The sequence below is a fragment of the Barbus barbus genome, assembly GCF_936440315.1.
Source record: "Barbus barbus genome assembly, chromosome: 47".
Classification (NCBI taxonomy): Eukaryota; Metazoa; Chordata; class Actinopteri; order Cypriniformes; family Cyprinidae; genus Barbus; species Barbus barbus.
The window spans coordinates 8,139,285-8,159,621 of NC_136725.1; the positions used below are offsets into that span (position 1 = coordinate 8,139,285).

Sequence of the window (20,337 nt, forward strand, 5' to 3'; positions counted from 1 at the left end):
CAAAATAATATTTAAACTGATATTAGACATGTTTAACTTTGAATAAAGCACATAATCACCTAAGATTATCTACTGTCATATAGTTTGTATGTTGTTGTTCCAGCCGCAATGTTGCGGAAATAGAAACCGTTTCTAAAATAGAATTGTGTGTGTCGCTGTCTCAGCTAGTTAGGACAAAAACTCTGATTAACATGGAAAGGATACCTTTTGTCGCGGCGTCGCGTGTAATTAGGACATGGTGTTAGAAAACTAGTAGCAAACTGCATACTTTGCTTTTTTGTTTCTTCTATGGTTAGGGTTTAGTGAGCAACCATAATAGTTTACTATTTTTATCAGGAATTTCGTTCTGTACTTGTGCTTCAGTGCTTCTCTCTAGTTCTCATAATCATACCTCACATCTGAAGCACCCTATTTCCCGAAGTGAAATCCCTGTCCTCTCTTGAACAGGAGGAAACAGAATTCTTCACATGGGAGGAAATGTGTATTGGGAAAATCCTACTGGGGGTTATTCTCATCAGAGTCTCTCTGCACAGCAGACCGTGAGGGTTTGTGTCTCTCAGTGGGATGGGCAGGTCTCCATGCGTGGTTGCTTTTTACATAAAGCGTGATCAGCAGAACACAACATGTGGGCCTAATGGTGAAAGCTGGCACAGGCTTAATTGGCACAACTGTGGTACATAGTCCCTCTGTGCTTCTGTTGGTGCTCACCAAGCCTGTGTAGCTTATATTTACACTTTTCACTCTAATTTTTTCCCAGCTCTATTTCCATTTCTCTCACTATGACTCTCTTTTCATTCCTCCTTACTCTCTTCCCACTGGTGTTTATCCATTGTGTCAGAGTGGGTTTATTCTTTGGGTCCCAGCTTGGTGCAGCAATGTTCTAAGTCCCCCTGGCCAAACTCTCCATGTTGTAAACAGGCTTTAGGAATGTTCTAGTGCTGGATTACTCTCTGCCCACCCTGCCTTCATCTTGAGTTTTACTCCTGAGCAGTTTTCGTCCAGTGCAGACAACCTGAGAGAGCTAACAGTAGTGTCACTCTTATACCAACCAGAGCATTCCAGCTCTGACACACCACTGGACCAGATCACTGGAGGAAGAGTTCACACTTACAAAGGGAAAAATGAAGAAGGTTGCCTTACATGTACAGTTTTAATGCAGCCAGTTTATTATGTTTTATACATACAGTGTTTCTTAAGCCTATTTAGAGGGATTGTAAAAAAATGTAAAAATTCACATGTTGTATCCAACTTTAATCGTTTATTCATTATCAGTGCCAAACTGATTCTGATTAAGAATTCAGACTTTGTTCCCCAAGCTATTTATGTGTGTTTTTCCCACATCGAATAAAAAGGCAATGAACCATGTATGGTTAATACAGTAACTTAACTGTTAACTATTTCTATGAGTCCCTGTAATGGTGATCAAATTGTAATATTACTTAAATTACTGTTATGGATGCAAAATATATGCAAAATGTAATATATACATAATAAACCATATTGTTGACATGGGTATTAATCAATATTTTTGTGTTTTTGCATAAAACTGATTAGGCCAATATTGATAGTCTATATATATGGCAACAATCATTTTTAAAAAGTTTTATAATATACTGTTAATTTATTTATTTTGTCATTGATTATTTGGTTGGTACTGATTACTTAATTATTTTTATGTTTAGTGGCCAAAAACAAATATTACATTATAAATCTATTGTATATATTATTATTTTATTTATTTATATATCATATATTTGTATTGTCCACTAAACATAAAAATAATTAGCAGACTATTAGTACCAGTCACTGAATGAATGACAAAATAAATAAACAGGATATTATAAAACATATTAAAAAAAATATGTTTATGTATTAGACCATCAATATTTGCCTAATCAGTTTAGAAAATGCTAAAATATTATACATACTACATTATTAATATACATACATGCATACATATGTATGTATGTATGTATGTATATGGTGACAATATATTATGCATTCGTAATTATATATTATTGTATATTATGCATTTGTAATTTAAGTAATATTGGAATTTAAATAACATAATTTTCATAGAAAAGGATCTAAAGCTGCATTAGCTATCAATTGTTGTGTTAACCATGCACAGCACATTAACTTTTAATTTATTGTAAAAAAAAATATATATATAATAATATAACATAAAATAGATTGTTAATTGCATATTATAAGTTTGAATCGCATTGATATTTGATCAGAATCAGTATGGCGTTGAATATGAATTCCCATCTCCAGATCCGCTACAAATCCCCACCTGCATAAGTGCAATAAGCTGCCAGTTGATAACATTGATTTCTCGCTGTCTCTCTGTCGCCTCCCACACCGAAACTGAGAGCAGAAGCCATGTTGTGATACACTAATTTGCATTTTAGTCAATATGCAATGCAGTCAAATGAGTTACCCTTTGCATATTTAAAAGCTTTTCTGTAGCCCATCCGTGATGGAGATGCCGTTTGTCTGTTGTACATCGTTATCCAGTGCAAACAGCATGGAATCGCCTGTAATGAGTATTCTCAGATATATAAACATGCATATTGTGAGTCCACTTAAACAATAAACTCCGGACCCAGCTATAGCCAAAGACTATGTGTCAGAGCATATTTCCCCAGTGCTACTAGCCGTTGAGGACTGTAATTGCTGTCACCTCCCTCCTGAATCCAGCTACAGACTGTGGAATTAGAAGAGTCATTTCATCTCCAGGGAAACGAAATGATGGGAGCTCCAATTTTCCAGCACAAGTTGAAGGGAAAAAGAGGATGCGTAACATATCATTAGCGAGTCGCTAGTACATCTCTAGACTAAATTACTGGCTAACCTGCACAGGTCTTCCTAAAAAGTGTACAAAGTAGTAGTTAGTCAACAGTTACTAAAGGTGTGGCCACATTTATCAATGTTTGGCAGATTTTTGTAGGTGAAATCCAGTCATTTCATTTGCAATTGGAAATTTAGCTTGACAATCTCAACGTATTAATGAAAGAAGTTTAGAAATCAGTTTTGCGATTGAAATGTTAAAGGTGTGGTCATATTTACCATTGCTCTGCGAATTTGTGTGGGCAAAATCAAGTCATTTCAATAGGAATATGCACAATTGTGTGAGAGTGAAATATTTCAAGGGCAACTTAGCGCAGCTCAGCACAATTTCAATGCATTAATGAAATAAGTTTAGAATTAATCAGAAAAATGTAATTTACAAGTGATCCAGAAAGTTACAGTGAGCAAAAATATGTGCTGTTCTCAGTTTTGCGATTGAAATGCTAAAGGTGTGGTCACATTTACCATTGATCTGCGAATTTCTGTGGGCAAAATCCAGTCATTTGAATAGAAATCTAAGTGATTGAGGATTTCACATAAGAGCAAAAGATTTCCCCTTGAAGTTTTTGCAATGAATTCAAGTGCAACTCAGCACAGCTCATCATAATCTTAATGTGTTTAATGAAATAAGTTTAAAATCATTCGGATAAATGTACTTCCTCACTTTCAGGCAGTTTACAAGTTCCAGTGTACAAAATCATGTGATATTTTTTCGCCGATTTGAAATGCTAAAGGCCACATTTACCATTGAATCTACACGATTGGGAATTTCGCATTAGGGTGAAAGATTTGAGCTCACAGATTTCGCTACAGATTCAAGAGCATTTCAGCACAGCTCATTTGCGACCGCAACATGTTTAATAAAATAAGTTTAGAAACTAAACACTTTTAAAAACACGCAAAAACACTTTCAGGTAGTTTACGAGAAAAGTTCCAGTGTGCAAAAATTTGCGCTATTCTTTGAAAATGTGACCCATTTACCTTTGCTCAGAGAATTCCAATAGGAATCTGAGTGATCGAGAGTGAGTGAGTGAACATTTCAAATTTTGCAGCTGTTTCAAGTGGGTCACATAGAATCACCGCATGGACCAACAGAAAGCTGCTTGATTTGAAAGTGGTTTGTGTGTATTACATCGCTACACTATTGATGCTAAAATTTGCTCATTTGACTGCACCTTAATAGACTTAAGCTCATCTATCTCAAAAAACGAGTATATTCTCATAGCTATCCAATTAGCAGCCACCTTTGAGAGGCTTGTGCGTACAAGTCGACCTTACGTAGTTTCTGTGCCAAGAATGTGGCCGGTAACCAGTCGTCTCCTTTGAAAAATGGACCTGCTAACACATAAGGGGTTAATGTCAGACTTCCTCCCGAGTCTGTGGTGTTGTACCACGCATATGACGATAACAGAAGGGGCTCGTTCGTCTGATACACACCAATTTCAGCCCCTTTCAGGATGGTGGAGGAGAACAGAGGGACCTTCTCGCTTCACAGAGCTACAATTAAGGGGGCCTCAAACAGAGGGGCTCAAAGTCAAAGACAGAGAGAGAGCGATATAGACAGAAACAGGGGGAGAGAGAGAATGACAGACAGGCAGGCAGAGGTAGAGAAAGTGGAATATTAATGCATTGAAGAGCAACAGGAAATTGGGCGTAAAAATGTGCACCCGTGTCCCCCGGGATGATTAGTAGCAGCCAATCTCATTCAAAAGCAGATCAATGAGGAGATATATTGTCATTTTCCAGCCACACCCTCTTAATCAATTAATCTATAATAAGATGGGTGCATCTTAAAGGGCCAGTGCTAGAATTAACAGGTTGAGGATCCCAATGTGTGTTTTTTCTGTTCATGCATCTGAGATGGAATACATTTCATAGATTTCTCTCATTGAATGGTTTATGTTGGCCAAACAGAGCATAGTTGATTGTGTTTGATTTGATGCTCAGGCCATTGTGTATAATCAAGCAAATTGTTCTCGATCAAAAGACAGCAAATAAACACATTGTTGCCAGGTCTTTTGTTTCTTTTTAAGCCTTTGTGCACTTTCTTTTCATTTCATCTGTCTTTTGGCATCCTTCCCTCAACTGTCATATGCAACACTGCTTTAGGCGTGTGGGGGAGTCAGATCCTTTTCCGTTACATATGGACTCGGTGTATTGCTTTTCGCATTAAATGTCATTTGGTCACAGCATTCTGTCAGTCTCCATGGCGATCGCAGCTTGATGGGCAGTCAATATTTTTCTATGGGGATTTTGTCAGGAACAGATGCCGGACACATGTACAAAGCATGTCGATATGTGCTTTAGGTCTTTGTGAATGCCAACAGGATGTGACACAGCGTATTTTTTTGTTGTTTTGCCATTGCAAAATTCACTTTTTATTTTGAAGTAGTCTGTCTTGGTTTCCTTTAAATAAATATTCTGGGATTAATATCAAATTAACATAATATATGTAATAACATTTATGATAATGTTCATAATAATAATAATAAATTTACTTTTATTTTAAAAACGTATTTACAGTAAAAATATTTTATGGGAATGCTTTTGAGGATTTCCATTTTTTGTCAAATTTGACAATTTTTTTATATATTGTTAAAATATATTAAATATATTGTCATTTTTAATATATATACAGTGCCCTCCAAAAGTATTGGAACAGTAAAGACAAAATTGCTCTGTTGGCTGTGGAGTCAAGACATTTACAAATATGATTAAAAGATGAATATGAGACAAAACTACAGAATGTCACATTTTATTATTGGGTGATTCAGCACATAGATGTTTTACCAGCTAAGAAGTTCAGCACTTTTAGAGTTCATCCCTCTATCTGATGTGAGCATAAGTATTGGAAAAGTTTCCTCACAGGTCTTTCTAAGTGATCAGCTGTGTCCTGTTGCATTAATTCTTCAGATATTAAAAGCAGGGAATGTGTCGTATCAGTTATATCCATTACTTCTGTATTCTGAATCTTGCAATCGATGATGACACACACAAACCAGGATGAAGATGAGGGAGCTGACTTTGAGAGAAAAGCAAGCAATTTGGATGCTAAAAGAAAAGAGGAAGTCGATTAGAGCTCCAGCAAAAACAAAGGGCATGGAGAAATCAAGAGTTTGGAAACCACCAGCGACACCAGCAACCAACAACTACCTGATCGGCTGAGAAAACAACAGTAGCTGATGACAGACAAATCATAAAAGCTGTGAAAATTAACCCTAAAAGGCATGTCTGTAAAATCACCAACAACTTCCAGAAAGCTGGGGTGATGCTCTGACAATCTACTGTCCTCAGGAGACTTTGACACAGAATTACAGATGCTACACAGCAAGATACAAACCTCTGACCAGCATCAAAAATAGAAAAGCAAGATAGTTTTAAAAAAGCACAAAGGTGAACCAGAAGAGTTTTGGAACTGTGTTTATGGACCGATGAGACAAAGATGAACCTTTATCTAACTGATGGGAAAGCAAAAATGTGGTGAAAAAAAGGGAACTGCAAATGATCCCAAGCATACAGCCTCATCTGTAAAGCATGGTGGAGGTGGTGTCGTGGCATGGGCATGCATGACTGTCTCTGGAACAGGCCCTCTCAACTTTACTGATGACTTAATGTATGATGACAGTAGCAGAATGGATTTGGAAGGGTACAAAACCATCTTGCCTACCAATATTCAAGAAAATGCCACCAGATTCATTGGGAAGTGCTTCATATTGCATCAGGACAATGACCCAAAACACCCTGCCAGTTCAGTCAAGGAATTTATAAGGGCAAAGAAATGGAAAGTCTTAGATTGCCCAAATCAATCTCCAGATTTAAATCTGATTGAACACGAATTTCACCAGCTGAAGAGGAGAGTAAAGGCAGAAACTCCCCAAAACAAAAAAGTATTTCAAAGGATGAGAGCAAGAGTCTGGTGATGTCTATGGGTCACAGACTCACTGCTGTGATTGTGTGCAAGGGATCTGCAACTAAATAATAGCTTTTAATCTTTTATATCTGCCTTATGTTCAACTGTCCCAATACTTATGCTAACATCATTGAGTGGGATGAGTTCTAAAATAGTAAATAATAATAAAATGTGTCATTCTGTAGCTTTGTCTCATATTCATATTTTAATCATATTTGCAAATGTCTTGACTCCACAGCCAACAGAGCAATTTTTTTTTTACTGCTTCAATATTTATGGATATATATATATATATCCATAAATATTGAAGCAGTAAAAGCACATATACATATATATATATATATATATATATATATATATATATATATATATATATATATATATATATATATATATATATATATATACAGTTTCAATAGTTTATCCACAAAATGTAAAAATAAATAAACAAACAAACAAACAAACAAACTATGAGTGATTACAGGTTTTCTGTCAAAACAAAATTGTTTAATAACCTGTTTGGTGTAAAGATATATGTAATTTTATAACTTCATTGCCATGACAATGTAATACTGTGAGTTGTTTAAATTTTGATTTGGTCTCACGAATGGTTTCATTATGAAATAAATATTTTTTTTCAAATACACATTGGCCACAATATATATATGTATATATGTGTATATGTGTATGTGTATATGTATATATATATATATATATATATATATATATATATATATATATATGGCATTTCCATTGTAAGTACCGCACTGTAACCCAGACTTACTTTTTTAAAATGGCATGTTTTTTTTTCCAATAATCAACATATTCACAAATGCTGTAGTTTAAGCTTAACTTCCACCGATCTCTGAATATTCCTTTAAACACTTGAATTTGTCACATTTGTGTGTTCATTTGTTCTTTGGGATGCGCTGAGCTTTAAATTCACAGTGTCAGATGGCTTGGCCCTTGTTCAGTGTGAGTTGTCAGGTGTTCATGGTGCGGCTGATCAGTGTAATAAATCACATTTTGCTGGCACAGACATAAGCGGCTGTATGGTGGATGGGCTAATTACTTATAGTGCTATAGCGTTTTCAGAACGTTTTCTGCTGTCAGTGCTGATTGCTCAACACTGATATGATGATGTCTGATACATTGCCACCAAGGTGCATTTCTCTCTTTTTTTTTTTATCTCTGCATAGCTTAATTGAGAAATTTGAAGTCAGTTTTGCTGCCACCTTATTTGAGAGGTTAAGTTAATTTATATTGATAAAGCCTCTGGATCGCCTGTACATAATGGCATCTTTCAATTGGGTGTGTAAATTAGTGGATGTCTCATGTGAAGGGATTGCTTCAGGCATGCTTTTCACTGTCATTTATCTTCTTTGAAGGAAAAAAAACTGATTTAACAATCTTGTGTTTATTGCATAAAACTCGCCACAAATATTTTATAGTTCTCAGACGAATAAAGTAGATGTTAAATAACACAACAGCAGAGTGTTTGCTCCCCTCAATGTGAGAAAGATTTAGGAACTCATTGTTAGCTTTTATGAATTCAATGATATTCTGTCATCTGCAGCGATGTTCTCCGAACTCCTGCTCTTGGCATACTCCTGCGACTGTTGCTTAATGGCATCATTAAGACGTGATGATGTGATGTCGCCATAACTCTCACGCTAATGTGATTATTCAGCTAAATTCACAGACTGCACACACATGTTTTACCGTAGCTGGAGCATGCTGCATCAGTCATAAGAGAGATGAAATGTATTTAGGGGAAAACGGAATCATGTTTTATTCAATTACATGCTGAAGCTCAATTAATCAGTTTTTGCAATTAAGTTAAACTTGCTCATGCATCATACATGAGGACAATATCAAGGGTAGTTGCTCCAAAAGCTCCCTGCGTACTCCAGGTGCCGACTGTCCTCCACTGTGAACATAATGGAAGAGAATATATCACGTTAGGGAAATTAAGATAAATACAACCCCTAACTTGCATGTTGAGCTTTCAGTCTTGAAATCAACATGAAATGCAATTTGCCGGTTAATTTTTAACAAATACAGTCTCATTATAGTGGAGAAAATGGCTGGGATGGAAAGAGTGAAATGCGGTGAATACAAAACAGCCCTCTTTTCCCTCTTTGGTGATTCATTGCTGTTATTTGCCAGGGCTGAATCCACCGTTATCATCTGCCATCATTACCTGCCGCAGACAGAGGGTCTTCTGTGTCGTGTCTCATTGTCTGAACCTCATCCCACACTGATATACCTCTGATATTGCTTTTCACTTCTGATCTAGACATTCCCATGAAACAATGGCATTTCTGTGATTGATGATTTGCTTAGAGACCGGAGTCTTCAGGGACTGATTGAAGCTGCTTTTTTGGAGACGGAACAGAATTTAAAGGTAATAGTGAAATGAATTGCACTGTTTTCTTGCACCTTGACCTACAGGCTCTTCATTTTACTGTTCATTAAGCTCAAATTAATATATAGCACTGTAGTTGCTCTTAAATGAATAGTTGATCCAGAAATGAAAATCCTGTCATCATTTACTCACACATTAAAAAACACTAAAGCAGTAATTCTGTAAAATGTTCTGGCAGCAGTTTTCCATACAATGACAGTGATTTGGGAACGAAGGGTTGCCAGTTTCCAAAAAATGCACCATAAAAGGATTATTAAAATGATCCTAAAGTCCAAATCTATAACAAATCCATACTCATTCATGTATTTATATATTTTTAAATTTGAGCTGTATCTTAATAAATATATTTAAATTAACATCAAGTTATTATTTGAGAAGATGTGGTGCTTTATTTTGTCCGTTTTGGAGTTAAGAAACCTTTTCTCAAATAATTTCCCCTGTATGGAAGAGAGCAGAGTTAACATACCTCAAAATATCTCCTTTTTTATGTTCCACAGAGAGGAAAAAACATGGACATTTCCACAGATTTCTCATTTTTGAGTGAACTATTCCTTTAAATGAGCTAAAATGCTGTTTTAGGATATATTCTCAGAAGACATTTGATCAACTAAAACTGTTATGTTTTTAAAAGAATTACCTACAAATAAAAATTCTTATCTTTTAATCACTCGCAACACAAAAGGAGATGTTAGGCAGAATGACAGCCTCAGTCTCCATTCACTTTCTTGAATGGAATGATACAATGAATGTCAGTGGTGACTGAGACTCACAGCGATATGGTTGAGCGAAATGAAGCGCCTGGCCCTTTAAGAGCGCTGTTACCCCAGTGTGGGTAACTGTTAAAGGTAGTCAGGGGGTGGGCTTGAGCCACGAGACGGTCGCCTGTAGACGCGAGAGTAGTAAATCCGTTCATTCACAGCAAAGGGAAGAGTGCGGGGCAGCGGCGGAGATGGAAATCTGACTGCAGGGGCTATTAAACAACGGATACTTTTTCCATACTCCATAGGAAAACGAGAAAAGAATGTTTTGCCAGTGAAATGAATCTTGGAGGAAGTAAGAGCGGCTTGGACGGACTGTGAGCATCACCTCTTATCTGTCCGCTACATTGACTCGTTATCTGTACAGATCAGAGCACAGGATGCGCACGGGACTATGGAGTATTTGTGATGCTCAGATTATCCTACCCAGTTTTTTTGTGTTTTGGGTCTAGTTTGTAAAGTTCTTCAATGTGACCGCCTGTTCAAACGCGTCTCCTCGCACTTCAACCGGATTGTAGCGCTTTTGAGGTGGTTTTAAGGACTGTTTGTCCGGATAAAGGCGACTGAAGTGGACTTTATATCTGAGGGTGATGGAGTTTCGCAGGACTTTAGATGCGCTGCTCGTTGCGTTTGCCATCATCTGCTTGTCTCAAGGTAAGATGGAGAAAATACAACACGACAGATGGCCATATGAGGATTATGATCGCAAAACATTGTGGAATAGTTGTCGACATCTTCTCTGGTGTTTTTAATCGTAAATATTGTCTTATGAATGGTGGTATTTTGTGAGGTATTGTAGTTGCTTCGGTTGTACGGTGATAATGCACATCATTTATATAGATACAGAACTCATACACAGCAGCAGAACATTTTTATTTATTTTTTTTATTTTTTTGCAGTGTTTTTAATATTCAAACAGTCAACATGTTTTGGTTGAGATGTTCTCCTTAAGTTATAGTAAAGTCAACCCATTTTTTATTGTATTACACAGCATCTCATGTGTCCTTAAAAGGCATATATACAATGCTTTTAATGTAAGCAGATGATTTATAGATGTTTATACAGTTTATACATAAACATATGGGCAAAACAGTCCAGCTGACCCAGTTTACAGTAAATACACTCACTCTAGGACAGATCAGACCTTGAATTTGGCGATTCTCTTTTAGAGAGAGTGCATAATATAGAAAAACTACTCAGGGATATCTTCATTATTTAACTATTATTCTCTATTGCAAACTCTTTTTCCTCTGTATTAGGGGTTTTTAACCCTTACAGTCCCAAAGACCCCTCATTCAGACTCAGGGATGAAGGACAGGCCATTAGTTAGAAATGCAGAAATTATCAAAGAGTAAGAAATTCCATGAAAATGTAAACTCTATATTTTTATATATATATTATTTTGGACCCTCTAGTCTGCATTCAGGACCCCTGGTTCTGTAGAACCACAATCTTGCATAGCTTGAATTGAATTATGCTTAGATCAGTGGTATTCAAGTTCAAGTTTATTTGTATAGCGCTTTTTACAATACAAGTCAAAGCAGCTCTACAGGAAATTAAGTTTCCACAATATATTTATATATTGCAGAACCTTAATATATTTAATTTATGGCAAAATTTGGTAATTCTGTATGTTGTCTGAGCGTTGGCATCCTCTGAGGTCCTCTGAGGGGTTGGCATTATCGTTTCTCAGGTGTTCGGTCATCTCAGATCATTTAAGGGTTGGATCCAGACTGAAGTTTATGTAATTCCTAGTTATCATGGGATGTTAATCCCATGATAGAAACAGAGACACAAATAGAGGCATAATTAGCGTAGCTGCTGTTCCATCTAAGCAAAAATGATTTGTTCAATCCAAGCTAAAGAATAATAATAATGTACATTTGATCAGATATAACTGCAGTACAAGATTATAAAATGCATTATGTGAATGCTTGGCTAAAGAGATGTGTCTTTAATCTAGATTTAAACAGATAGAGTGTGTCTGAACCCACGTTATCAGGAAGGCTATTCCAGAGTTTGGGAGCCAAATGTGAAAAAGCTCTACCTCCTTTAGTGGACTTTGCTATAGGTACTACCAAAAGTCCAGAGTTTTGCGACCTTAGGGAGCGGGTTGGATTGTAGCGTGGTAGAAGACGAGTTAGGTACGCAGGAGCTAAACAATTTAGGGCCTTATAGGCAAGTAATAATATTTTGTAAATGATACAGAACTTAATAGGTAGCCAGTGCAGAGACTGTAAAATTGGGGTAATATGATCATATTTTCTTGAGCTGGTAAGAACTCTAGCCGCTGCATTTTGGACTATCTGTAGCTTGTTTATTGAAGATGCAAGACAACCAGCTAGCAGTGCATTACAATAGTCCAGTCTAGAGGTCATGAATGCATGAACTAGCTTTTCTGCATCAGAAACAGGTAGCATGTTTCGAAGCTTGGCAATGTTTCTAAGATGGAAGAATGCTGTTTTTGTAACATGGGAAATATGATTTTCAAAGGACAAGTTGCTGTCGAATATAACACCAATATTTTTTACTTTAGAGGACGTGACAGTGCATCCGTCTAGTTGCAAATTGCAATCCAAGAGATTCTGTGTAATGTTTTTTGGTCCAATAAGTAATATCTCTGTCTTATCTGAATTTAATAGGAGGAAATTATTGGTCATCCAATCTTTTACATTTTTTACACAATCTATTAGCTTAGATAGTTTAGAAGTTTAATCTGGTCTTGTTGAGATATATAGTTGAGTAGCATCAGCATAACAATGAAAACTAATCCCGTATTTCCTAATAATATTACCAAGAGGCAATATGTATATTGAAAATAGCAGAGGACCTAGACAGATCCTTGTGGTACTCCATACTTTATTGGTGATAACTGAGATGACTCCCCATTTCAATGAACAAAGTGGTAGCGATCGGACAGGTAGGATCGAAACCATCTTAAAGCCTGCCCTTGAATACCAGTATAGTTTTGTAATCGATCTATGAGTATGTCATGGTCTATAGTGTCGAACGCAGCACTAAGATAAAGTAATACTAGCAATGAGATGCAGCCTTGGTCTGAAGCAAGAAGCAAGTCTGAAATTCTTCATAGAGATCATTTTTTTGCAAGAAGGAGCACAATTGATAATGGTAATTTTCGTATTATTATAGTTGTTAGACACCGTCTGTATAGATTGGACAACGCAAGTACTTCTATCTTTTAAGTGGGTAAAACAAAAGTCATCATAGCAGTTATTTGAGAATTGGCTTACTAGTCAGATGGAGCGTAGCGTCCTGGAGATGTTGTCCGACAGGAGTTCTGCTCCGACTCTGCTGGGGTGCAGGCCATCAGCACGGAAAAGCCTAGGACGCTCCCAGAAAAGATTCCAATTATTAACAAAGAGCAGTTTCTGTTCTTTGCACCATGACAATAACCATTTGTTTAAATCAAAAAGTCTACTGAACCTTTCGTGTCCTCGTCGATACGTGGGAAGCGGTCCTGACACGATGATCGTCGCCACGGGCGATGTGCTGTGTACCGTCTCGATCAGGCTCCTGAAGTCCCTCTTCAGTGTCTCCTTCTGCCGCAGCTTGGTGTAGTTAACCCCCGCCTGCTGCACGACAGCACCGATGCTCTCATCGCCCATCAGGATCGCAGAAACATTGAGAACACGAGCACCGGGGAAACAGTGAGTGTGCACTTTACCTTCAGCTAATGTAGCATGGACGTGCCGGATGATGGAGTCTCAGATGATCACAGCGTCGTGTTCCGTCTCGTGGAGGGGAGCGACGTGGTTCCGAGTGGAGATCTCGAAGACCGGAGGCGGCGGAGGGGGAGAGGTCGTCGCCCAGGGCCTGGCTCGCGTCTTCTGCTGCTGGTACACCCAGGGTCCGTGGCGTTCCGGCGCCGGAGTGAAGGACATCTGGGAAGATCGCGTCCTGGGTGCACAAGGTCTGTGCAGAGAAACACACAGAGAAGAGGTGGTGGGAGTGTTAGCAGCGTGCTGTATACTTACCCCGGACTTGTGAGCGTCAGCCCGGGATGTTTCCAGCGCGGCTCTCTGCTCTCTCAGCTGGGCCTGCTTCTCCACCAGGTCGCGGATCTGCTTCTCCACGGCCTCCTGCTCCAGCTGCACCGAATGCAGCTCGAATGTGTCCTCACCTGCACTCAAAGGTAGACACAAATCCGCCATTTAAGCAAGTAACAGTGAAACAATGGTAATGTGTGTGAATAGAGCATTAGCAATGTAAGTGAGATTAGCGGCAGCCACGCTGTCGATGCTAACGGGCTATAAGCTAATAGCAGACTCGAGAAATCAAAATAAAACTAGTGATAACAAGGCGCCCTGATTGGTTTTGTTTTAGAATGCTATAAGGGATATATTCACACGTTATAGAAACGAAAATGATAGTGTATAAAATTGTTTTTAAGATAAATAAAATAGACGATAAAGAATCAACTTGATGGAGCTCAAACTCAAAACACGCAGTCACAAATCAGAGCATGCGTCATCCAGTCTTTTAGTATTGCTGGCAGTGCTGGCCAACAGAAGCTCTGTTTTATGGGGCAGTAAACATTGCCTCTGAGATCTGTCCTCCAATATAACCGCTGACAAAATCTGCCACTGAATCAAGGGCAGCACAGCCGTCAGACGAGGGATGAAATGACACGCAAACCTTTTATTTGACTAGATCTATAGTCCAATCTAAATTGTGTTGTCAATACTGTGCTCTTCTTTTGTTTCATGAGCAGATCTGGTCAAACCAAAACCAATTCTAGCTTTTATAACAGGCTCAAAACCATCCGAAAAGTGAGTCTGGATTAGTTCGGTGAAGCTGAATTTATCATTGTCCCATTCTTTTCCCACACCTCTGACATAATCCAGCTCAGGTATGTGGCGAGGGCCGCTGGCTATCTCCTCTCACCTTCTCACACCTGATAAGGGTTTTGAAAGAAGGCATTGAGTTACACTTCAACTTTTCATTTATAGCTGACTGATCCTTTCTGAGTGTGATTGTTGTGTACTTGTTGTTTGTCTATGTTACGTTTGTAGTTCGAAGAGGACTTATGTTTACTCTGCTCCTTTTGAAGTAATTTTAACAGCCACAAACAGCTGTCGGCTCTTCCCGGATTGTCCCCAAACATGCATTTAACGGCTGCCGGCCTTTGACTCACTCTGTAATGACACCCTTTAAACCAGAAAGAACCTTAGTTTAAAATGAGAAAATTATTGTAAGCGCAACATTTCTTTTGTATTTTCAATTAACATGCAAGGATCTGTAGCTGTTACATCCTATACTGTATAAGCGTTTGATTGGCAGCATTTCAAAAGCTCTGCGACTTTCTGCGTAAAATGTGTCATTTAGGGTTTTCCCTCCATGCACGACAGCTTATTTTGATGTCTTGTGTCTCCATGACTGTCGTCGCTCCTTAGATCAGAAGCGAAGCATGTTTGCGCGTGTGTGTATGAGAGGTGTGACTCAGAGAAGTCTGCGTCTCCCTCTCGATTGCACAGTTACTCCCTGTCTCCTCTGTGTAAACAGTGTGCTGTCGAGAGGCTGTCAATAAGGAGGGAGATAAATAGCGCATCTCCTACTGAGCACGCTCTGATGTCTCAGTCTGATTTCTGTCCCGGCACATTCACACTCTTTACTGGATCCTTGCCGGGAGACAAAACAGCTTGGCAATATCTTTCCGGCACTCTTTTGTTGTTGTCGAGATATTACTTAAGAATTATCAAAGCTGCACCACAAATGTGCTTTTTAATGTGCTTTAAAAAGTGACACCTTTGATTAAAAGCACATATTTCACTATGCAAGAGCGTAACTCATTTCCCAAAATAGCATGATTTTATCACCTCCTCTTTGTGGTTTTTAATTGGTCAAGTAAGGAAACCAGAAACACATACGGCTTTGGATTTAGGAGTCTAGCGTTGACAGGAAGTCTGAATTGAACCCTAAAGACGTTGGTTCTGCTGGCGTTGCTGTGTGGGGGTGAATGGGGATGCAACACAATGCCTTGGCATCAATCTGTCCAACCATGTGTCTCTGGCCGCAGATGAAGACAGTTTAATGGCCTTACGCATTAGTTCCAGTGGCTGTGGTGACCCTCAAAGCCATGTTCCAAATGAGAAGCACTATACAAACAATCAGAGAGGCCAAACTATGACTAGTAGTTTAAAGTATAATTTGTTAGTTATTCATATATTTTAAATATGCATCTGTGATTTGTTTTCTTGAAGTGGTAGCTTACTTTACGTTTGCAGAGCTGTTGAGTAAATTGTGCAAACATGGATTGGAAAAGTGACACAAGGATTAATTGGTTCAAGTAGAAATATTATCAGGACATCTGCAAGTACATCACTCATTTCGATAGCTGTTGATAGGAAAAGTGCATAACCTACTTTTGACTCTCTTTGGCTGTTTTTTTAAATGACTATAGATTGTATCTTTCATTAATGAATGACTTTTTCTATCTAGCAGTCCAACCCTGACTGAGTTCGATATTAAGCTTCCCTGTCAAGAAGTATAACTGCCTCTGTATGTAATCAGAAAATTTCTCACCACTTCGATATTGACATGCCCTACAGCGGTGGTTTGGCGATTCTCTTTCCCATCCAATAACTCGATAGTAGTCAGTGTGGTTTATATCAACAAAACGTCAATAAGGAAAGTTCATGATTGTTTTCTGGGATCTTTCCAGTATGGGGCTTTTCACACATTGGTCTGTAAGTGTAGCAGCCCCCCCCCCCCCCCCCCCCCCACACACACATTATTCCTGTCTTTTCATCCATCATCCATGTAAATGAAATACCAAAAAAAAAAAAAACAATACCTGCTTAATTTAGGAAGTGTGTATATATAGAGTATGTTTGAGTTTAAGAAACACATTTATTTAAAGTCTGAGCTTTTGAAATGCATGCAATAGCTGCATTTGTTTGTTGCTTTGTCCTAATCCTACAGCAAGCTATCACAGTAATGATAGCTTGCTCTTTTTTGGACTGATTTTTTTTCTCTCTCCAAGTTCATCTTGCCCTCAAAGATGAAAGAAATTTGAGCTTTTTTCATTTCTCAATAAAATACTCTGTTTAAGAAATTGCTGTTAAACACACCTTCAAGGTCCAACATGAACTTGTTTCCACACCTTTCGAAGGATAGATAATAAAGCTGTTTTACTACCAAGTTTAACTTTTATTTTAACTATTATTTCCTTGCCAAAGCCAGTTTTTGCACACATTTGGTGCTTGCTTTTAACTTTGGACCCTGCATACTCATTCTTTCCCACTCTTTAAACATGGAAATATACCTATTAAGATAAGCTTGTTGAAGACTTTGGATAATTTCAAGTGGCTTCTGCAGTTTATCTGTGTGCCAGTGTGTGGAAAGAAGCTGTGGGGCATTGCAGGGGCAACCTGCATGCCAAGGCAACATACCACTTACATACCCAGACGAAGAATGCTTAGTATCTCTAGGCCTGGAGCACAGTTCCCATGACATGAATGCTCAGCCACTCTTTTAATTATCGGATCACATTTGGACAAAAAAATTAAGATATTCCTCTTGATCCATTCCTTCTGACAAACAACACAGTATGACTGCTCATTATCGGGACCTGCTGGGCCTAGATTACCACACTCTCACACTGAGTAACAACGCACTCCAACTCTTAAACAGCTGGCTTGTGCTTTGAGTGTTTACATGGTGCAACTGTGTTGTCCTTAGAGCAACAGAGACCTCTGGTCTGTGTTTTATTCGCTCTGTTTACTAGTTGATGCAAACAGACCCGGCTAATAGTGTATATAAGTGTGTGTTTGGGCACACTGTAAACAAAAGGGCCCAGGGCCATGTGTGCTCTCTCATCAGGAGCTCCAATTTAATGACTCAGTCTCTATCTGCATGGGCACTGCTATTAGATTACCTTCATTAACACACACTCCTTTCTCGTTCTCTTCCCTCCTGGCGCCTATGTTTACACACTTTCATGCTGTTAAACTTCGTTTCTTGCTCCTATTTGGCTTTGAGTCCCCGTTATCCTCATCAGTCGTGATCTTTGTGTTGTTTCAGTAAATAACAGTTGCTGGGTTCAGAGGGCTATTAGACATGGACATTACGTGCACGGTTGTTGTTTAATGGTCGTGTAGATCAAAATCGCAGCTTGACAGAGTTGGAATTGGTCCTTGAGTACAATGCAAAGAATGTTGTGAAAGTTTTTCCGTGCTGTCAATATTCTTTGTCTTTGTCTCTGTCAGAGCGATTGAAGTGTTAACAGGCTGTTGTTCGTGTCTCCATAGACGTGTGGCAAGACTTTGATATTATCAGCTCTATTCTATGCCAAATAGTTTCTCTTACTGCAGGAATTTGCTGCATCCATATGGTCATCTTTAGCGCGTGCAGCTCAAAACAGAAATGCAGAACATTAATAATTGTCAAATACATAACGTTATAATGAGAGCCCCTGCTAACACATGATGTAACAGTTACATAACGTATTGGTAATTTTTGGTAATGTCATGACTTACCAATGGACAACGTAACTACGACGTCACATGTCCGCAATTTAATTACCATCAAATTACCAACTCACAACGTTGTCAGTACGTCCTCCTAACATCGTAATATTACCAAGCACGTCCCAGATATGTCCTCTATTGATAATATATTGGTAATTTAATTACTTACTGGCAATGTAACTGCAACATCGCATCCACGTAATTTTATGACCATCATTTACACGTTCTTTATTATTATTATTATATTGATTCTGAGCACTGAATGCTTTCATTCATATTTTGCTGTATATCCTATGTTTTTATAGATAATTTGAGTGTATTTTACTGTCCATGCGTGTGTGTTTTTCAAAATAAATTAACTTAGTTCATTTCGAGTGTGTATTCATCATTCACAGCTGTTGAAACAGCCTTTACATTAGTTTGGGCATATGAGGACATAAATTAGGTTTAACTACTGCATGTCCGCCCATAGAAAATACATAATAATAAAAAATTACCAACTGATTACCAGCACACAACTATTGATCCACGACGTCGCAGTTACTTACTGGCAACCTCACAAAGTTACGGCACCTTTCACTTTTCCGGTCGCCACGATGTAACTTTAGTCACCAGATTACGTTGCAGTTACGTAACAGTTACGTAATTTTATTAGCTGGGGCACTATTGTAAAAAATTTATTATATCGTTTAATCAAAATATAAAACATTATTTTTGTATCTGCGTGGCGTCCGCTGCACATTTTCCCTGTGTGTTAACATCAGTATTTATGATTGTCCAATGTCTGACTTGTTTCTTGGTAATGTATTTTGACCACACCCCCCAAAAAATATTCGACTATCAGTCAACTATCGGCAAGATTCGGCAATTCCGATTGGACTATGAAAATCCTTAGTCGGGGGCACCCCTAATATATATAAATTTTACTGTTTTGAGTTCATATTTAAACCTTTTTTTATTTTACATTACAAATAGTTTTAGTTAAATTACAGCTTTTACTTTTTTTTTTTTTTTTTATATCTAGCCTGTTGTAATGACAAAATATTTTAGTGGAATTTTAGAAGTTTTCTCGTAACGATTTGTGCAGTAGAGAGACTAAGAATGCAAATTAACTGTTAAATTTAGTATTTTCAGTCTCTAGCTCTGAGACTGGAGTCAGAGATGAACCAATGCTTTGGGCAAAACTGCCACCAATAGTGACAGAAATGCCCCAGTTACCCAAAATAGGGCAAAAGTGCTCCCTGAGGGAATTCTCTTTCATCTCATATCAAACATTTGATATTTTATATATATAAAATTTTAAAAATGTACACTACCAAAGCATGAAAGTCTGAAACTGCCATTGCACTCCCTAGCAGTGTATCATAGCATTCAGTTGACCTCATCTGAAATTTGTCGTAATATTATATTCTGTTTTAAATCTAAAAATGGAAAGTAGTCTTATTAATTTGGCTGCTAAAGCTGTGCATTCACTTTGTCAGCATATGAATGCACATCATTATTATGCAGTCCATTAATTAGTATTTTATCTCATATGCCTTTCTCAAGAAGAAAATTCTTCCCTGCCTACATGTCAGTCTTGTATCCAGCCATGCCAGGACTGCTCATGTTTATTACTGTCCCAGTGAGTCATTCTTATGCAAAACACCCACCATCTCGACGAGCACCACTTGACTTAAATGTTAAACCTGTTAAATGTGTGAGTCACTAATTGAAAGCGATTCAGCTGTGTATTTCACCAGCGCAGTGCCATATGTTGCAGATCTTCAGAAACATTCACAGGTTAAGTCCAGCGCTAAGGGAAGCCTAGGGGTTTTCCTACCCCTCATTTTGGTCATTTCCTCCTGCAATCATCAGCCATCAAAGCAACAAGAATACATCCTGAATGTGATATGTTAT

The 20,337-nt window shown here is 38.0% G+C and overlaps 1 protein-coding gene across 1 annotated transcript in view; it reads left to right on the top strand.

Moving 5' to 3' along the window:
- The first annotated feature begins 10,038 nt into the window (after nt 1-10,038).
- LOC306865646 (roundabout homolog 2-like) overlaps nt 10,039-20,337 on the top strand; it is a 76,469-nt gene continuing 66,170 nt past the window's right edge. The window contains exon 1 of the mRNA XM_079410375.1: nt 10,039-10,603. Within this exon, the coding sequence (XP_079266501.1) occupies nt 10,540-10,603 (64 nt within the window). The 5' untranslated portion in view covers nt 10,039-10,539. The remainder of the gene's footprint in view (nt 10,604-20,337) is intronic.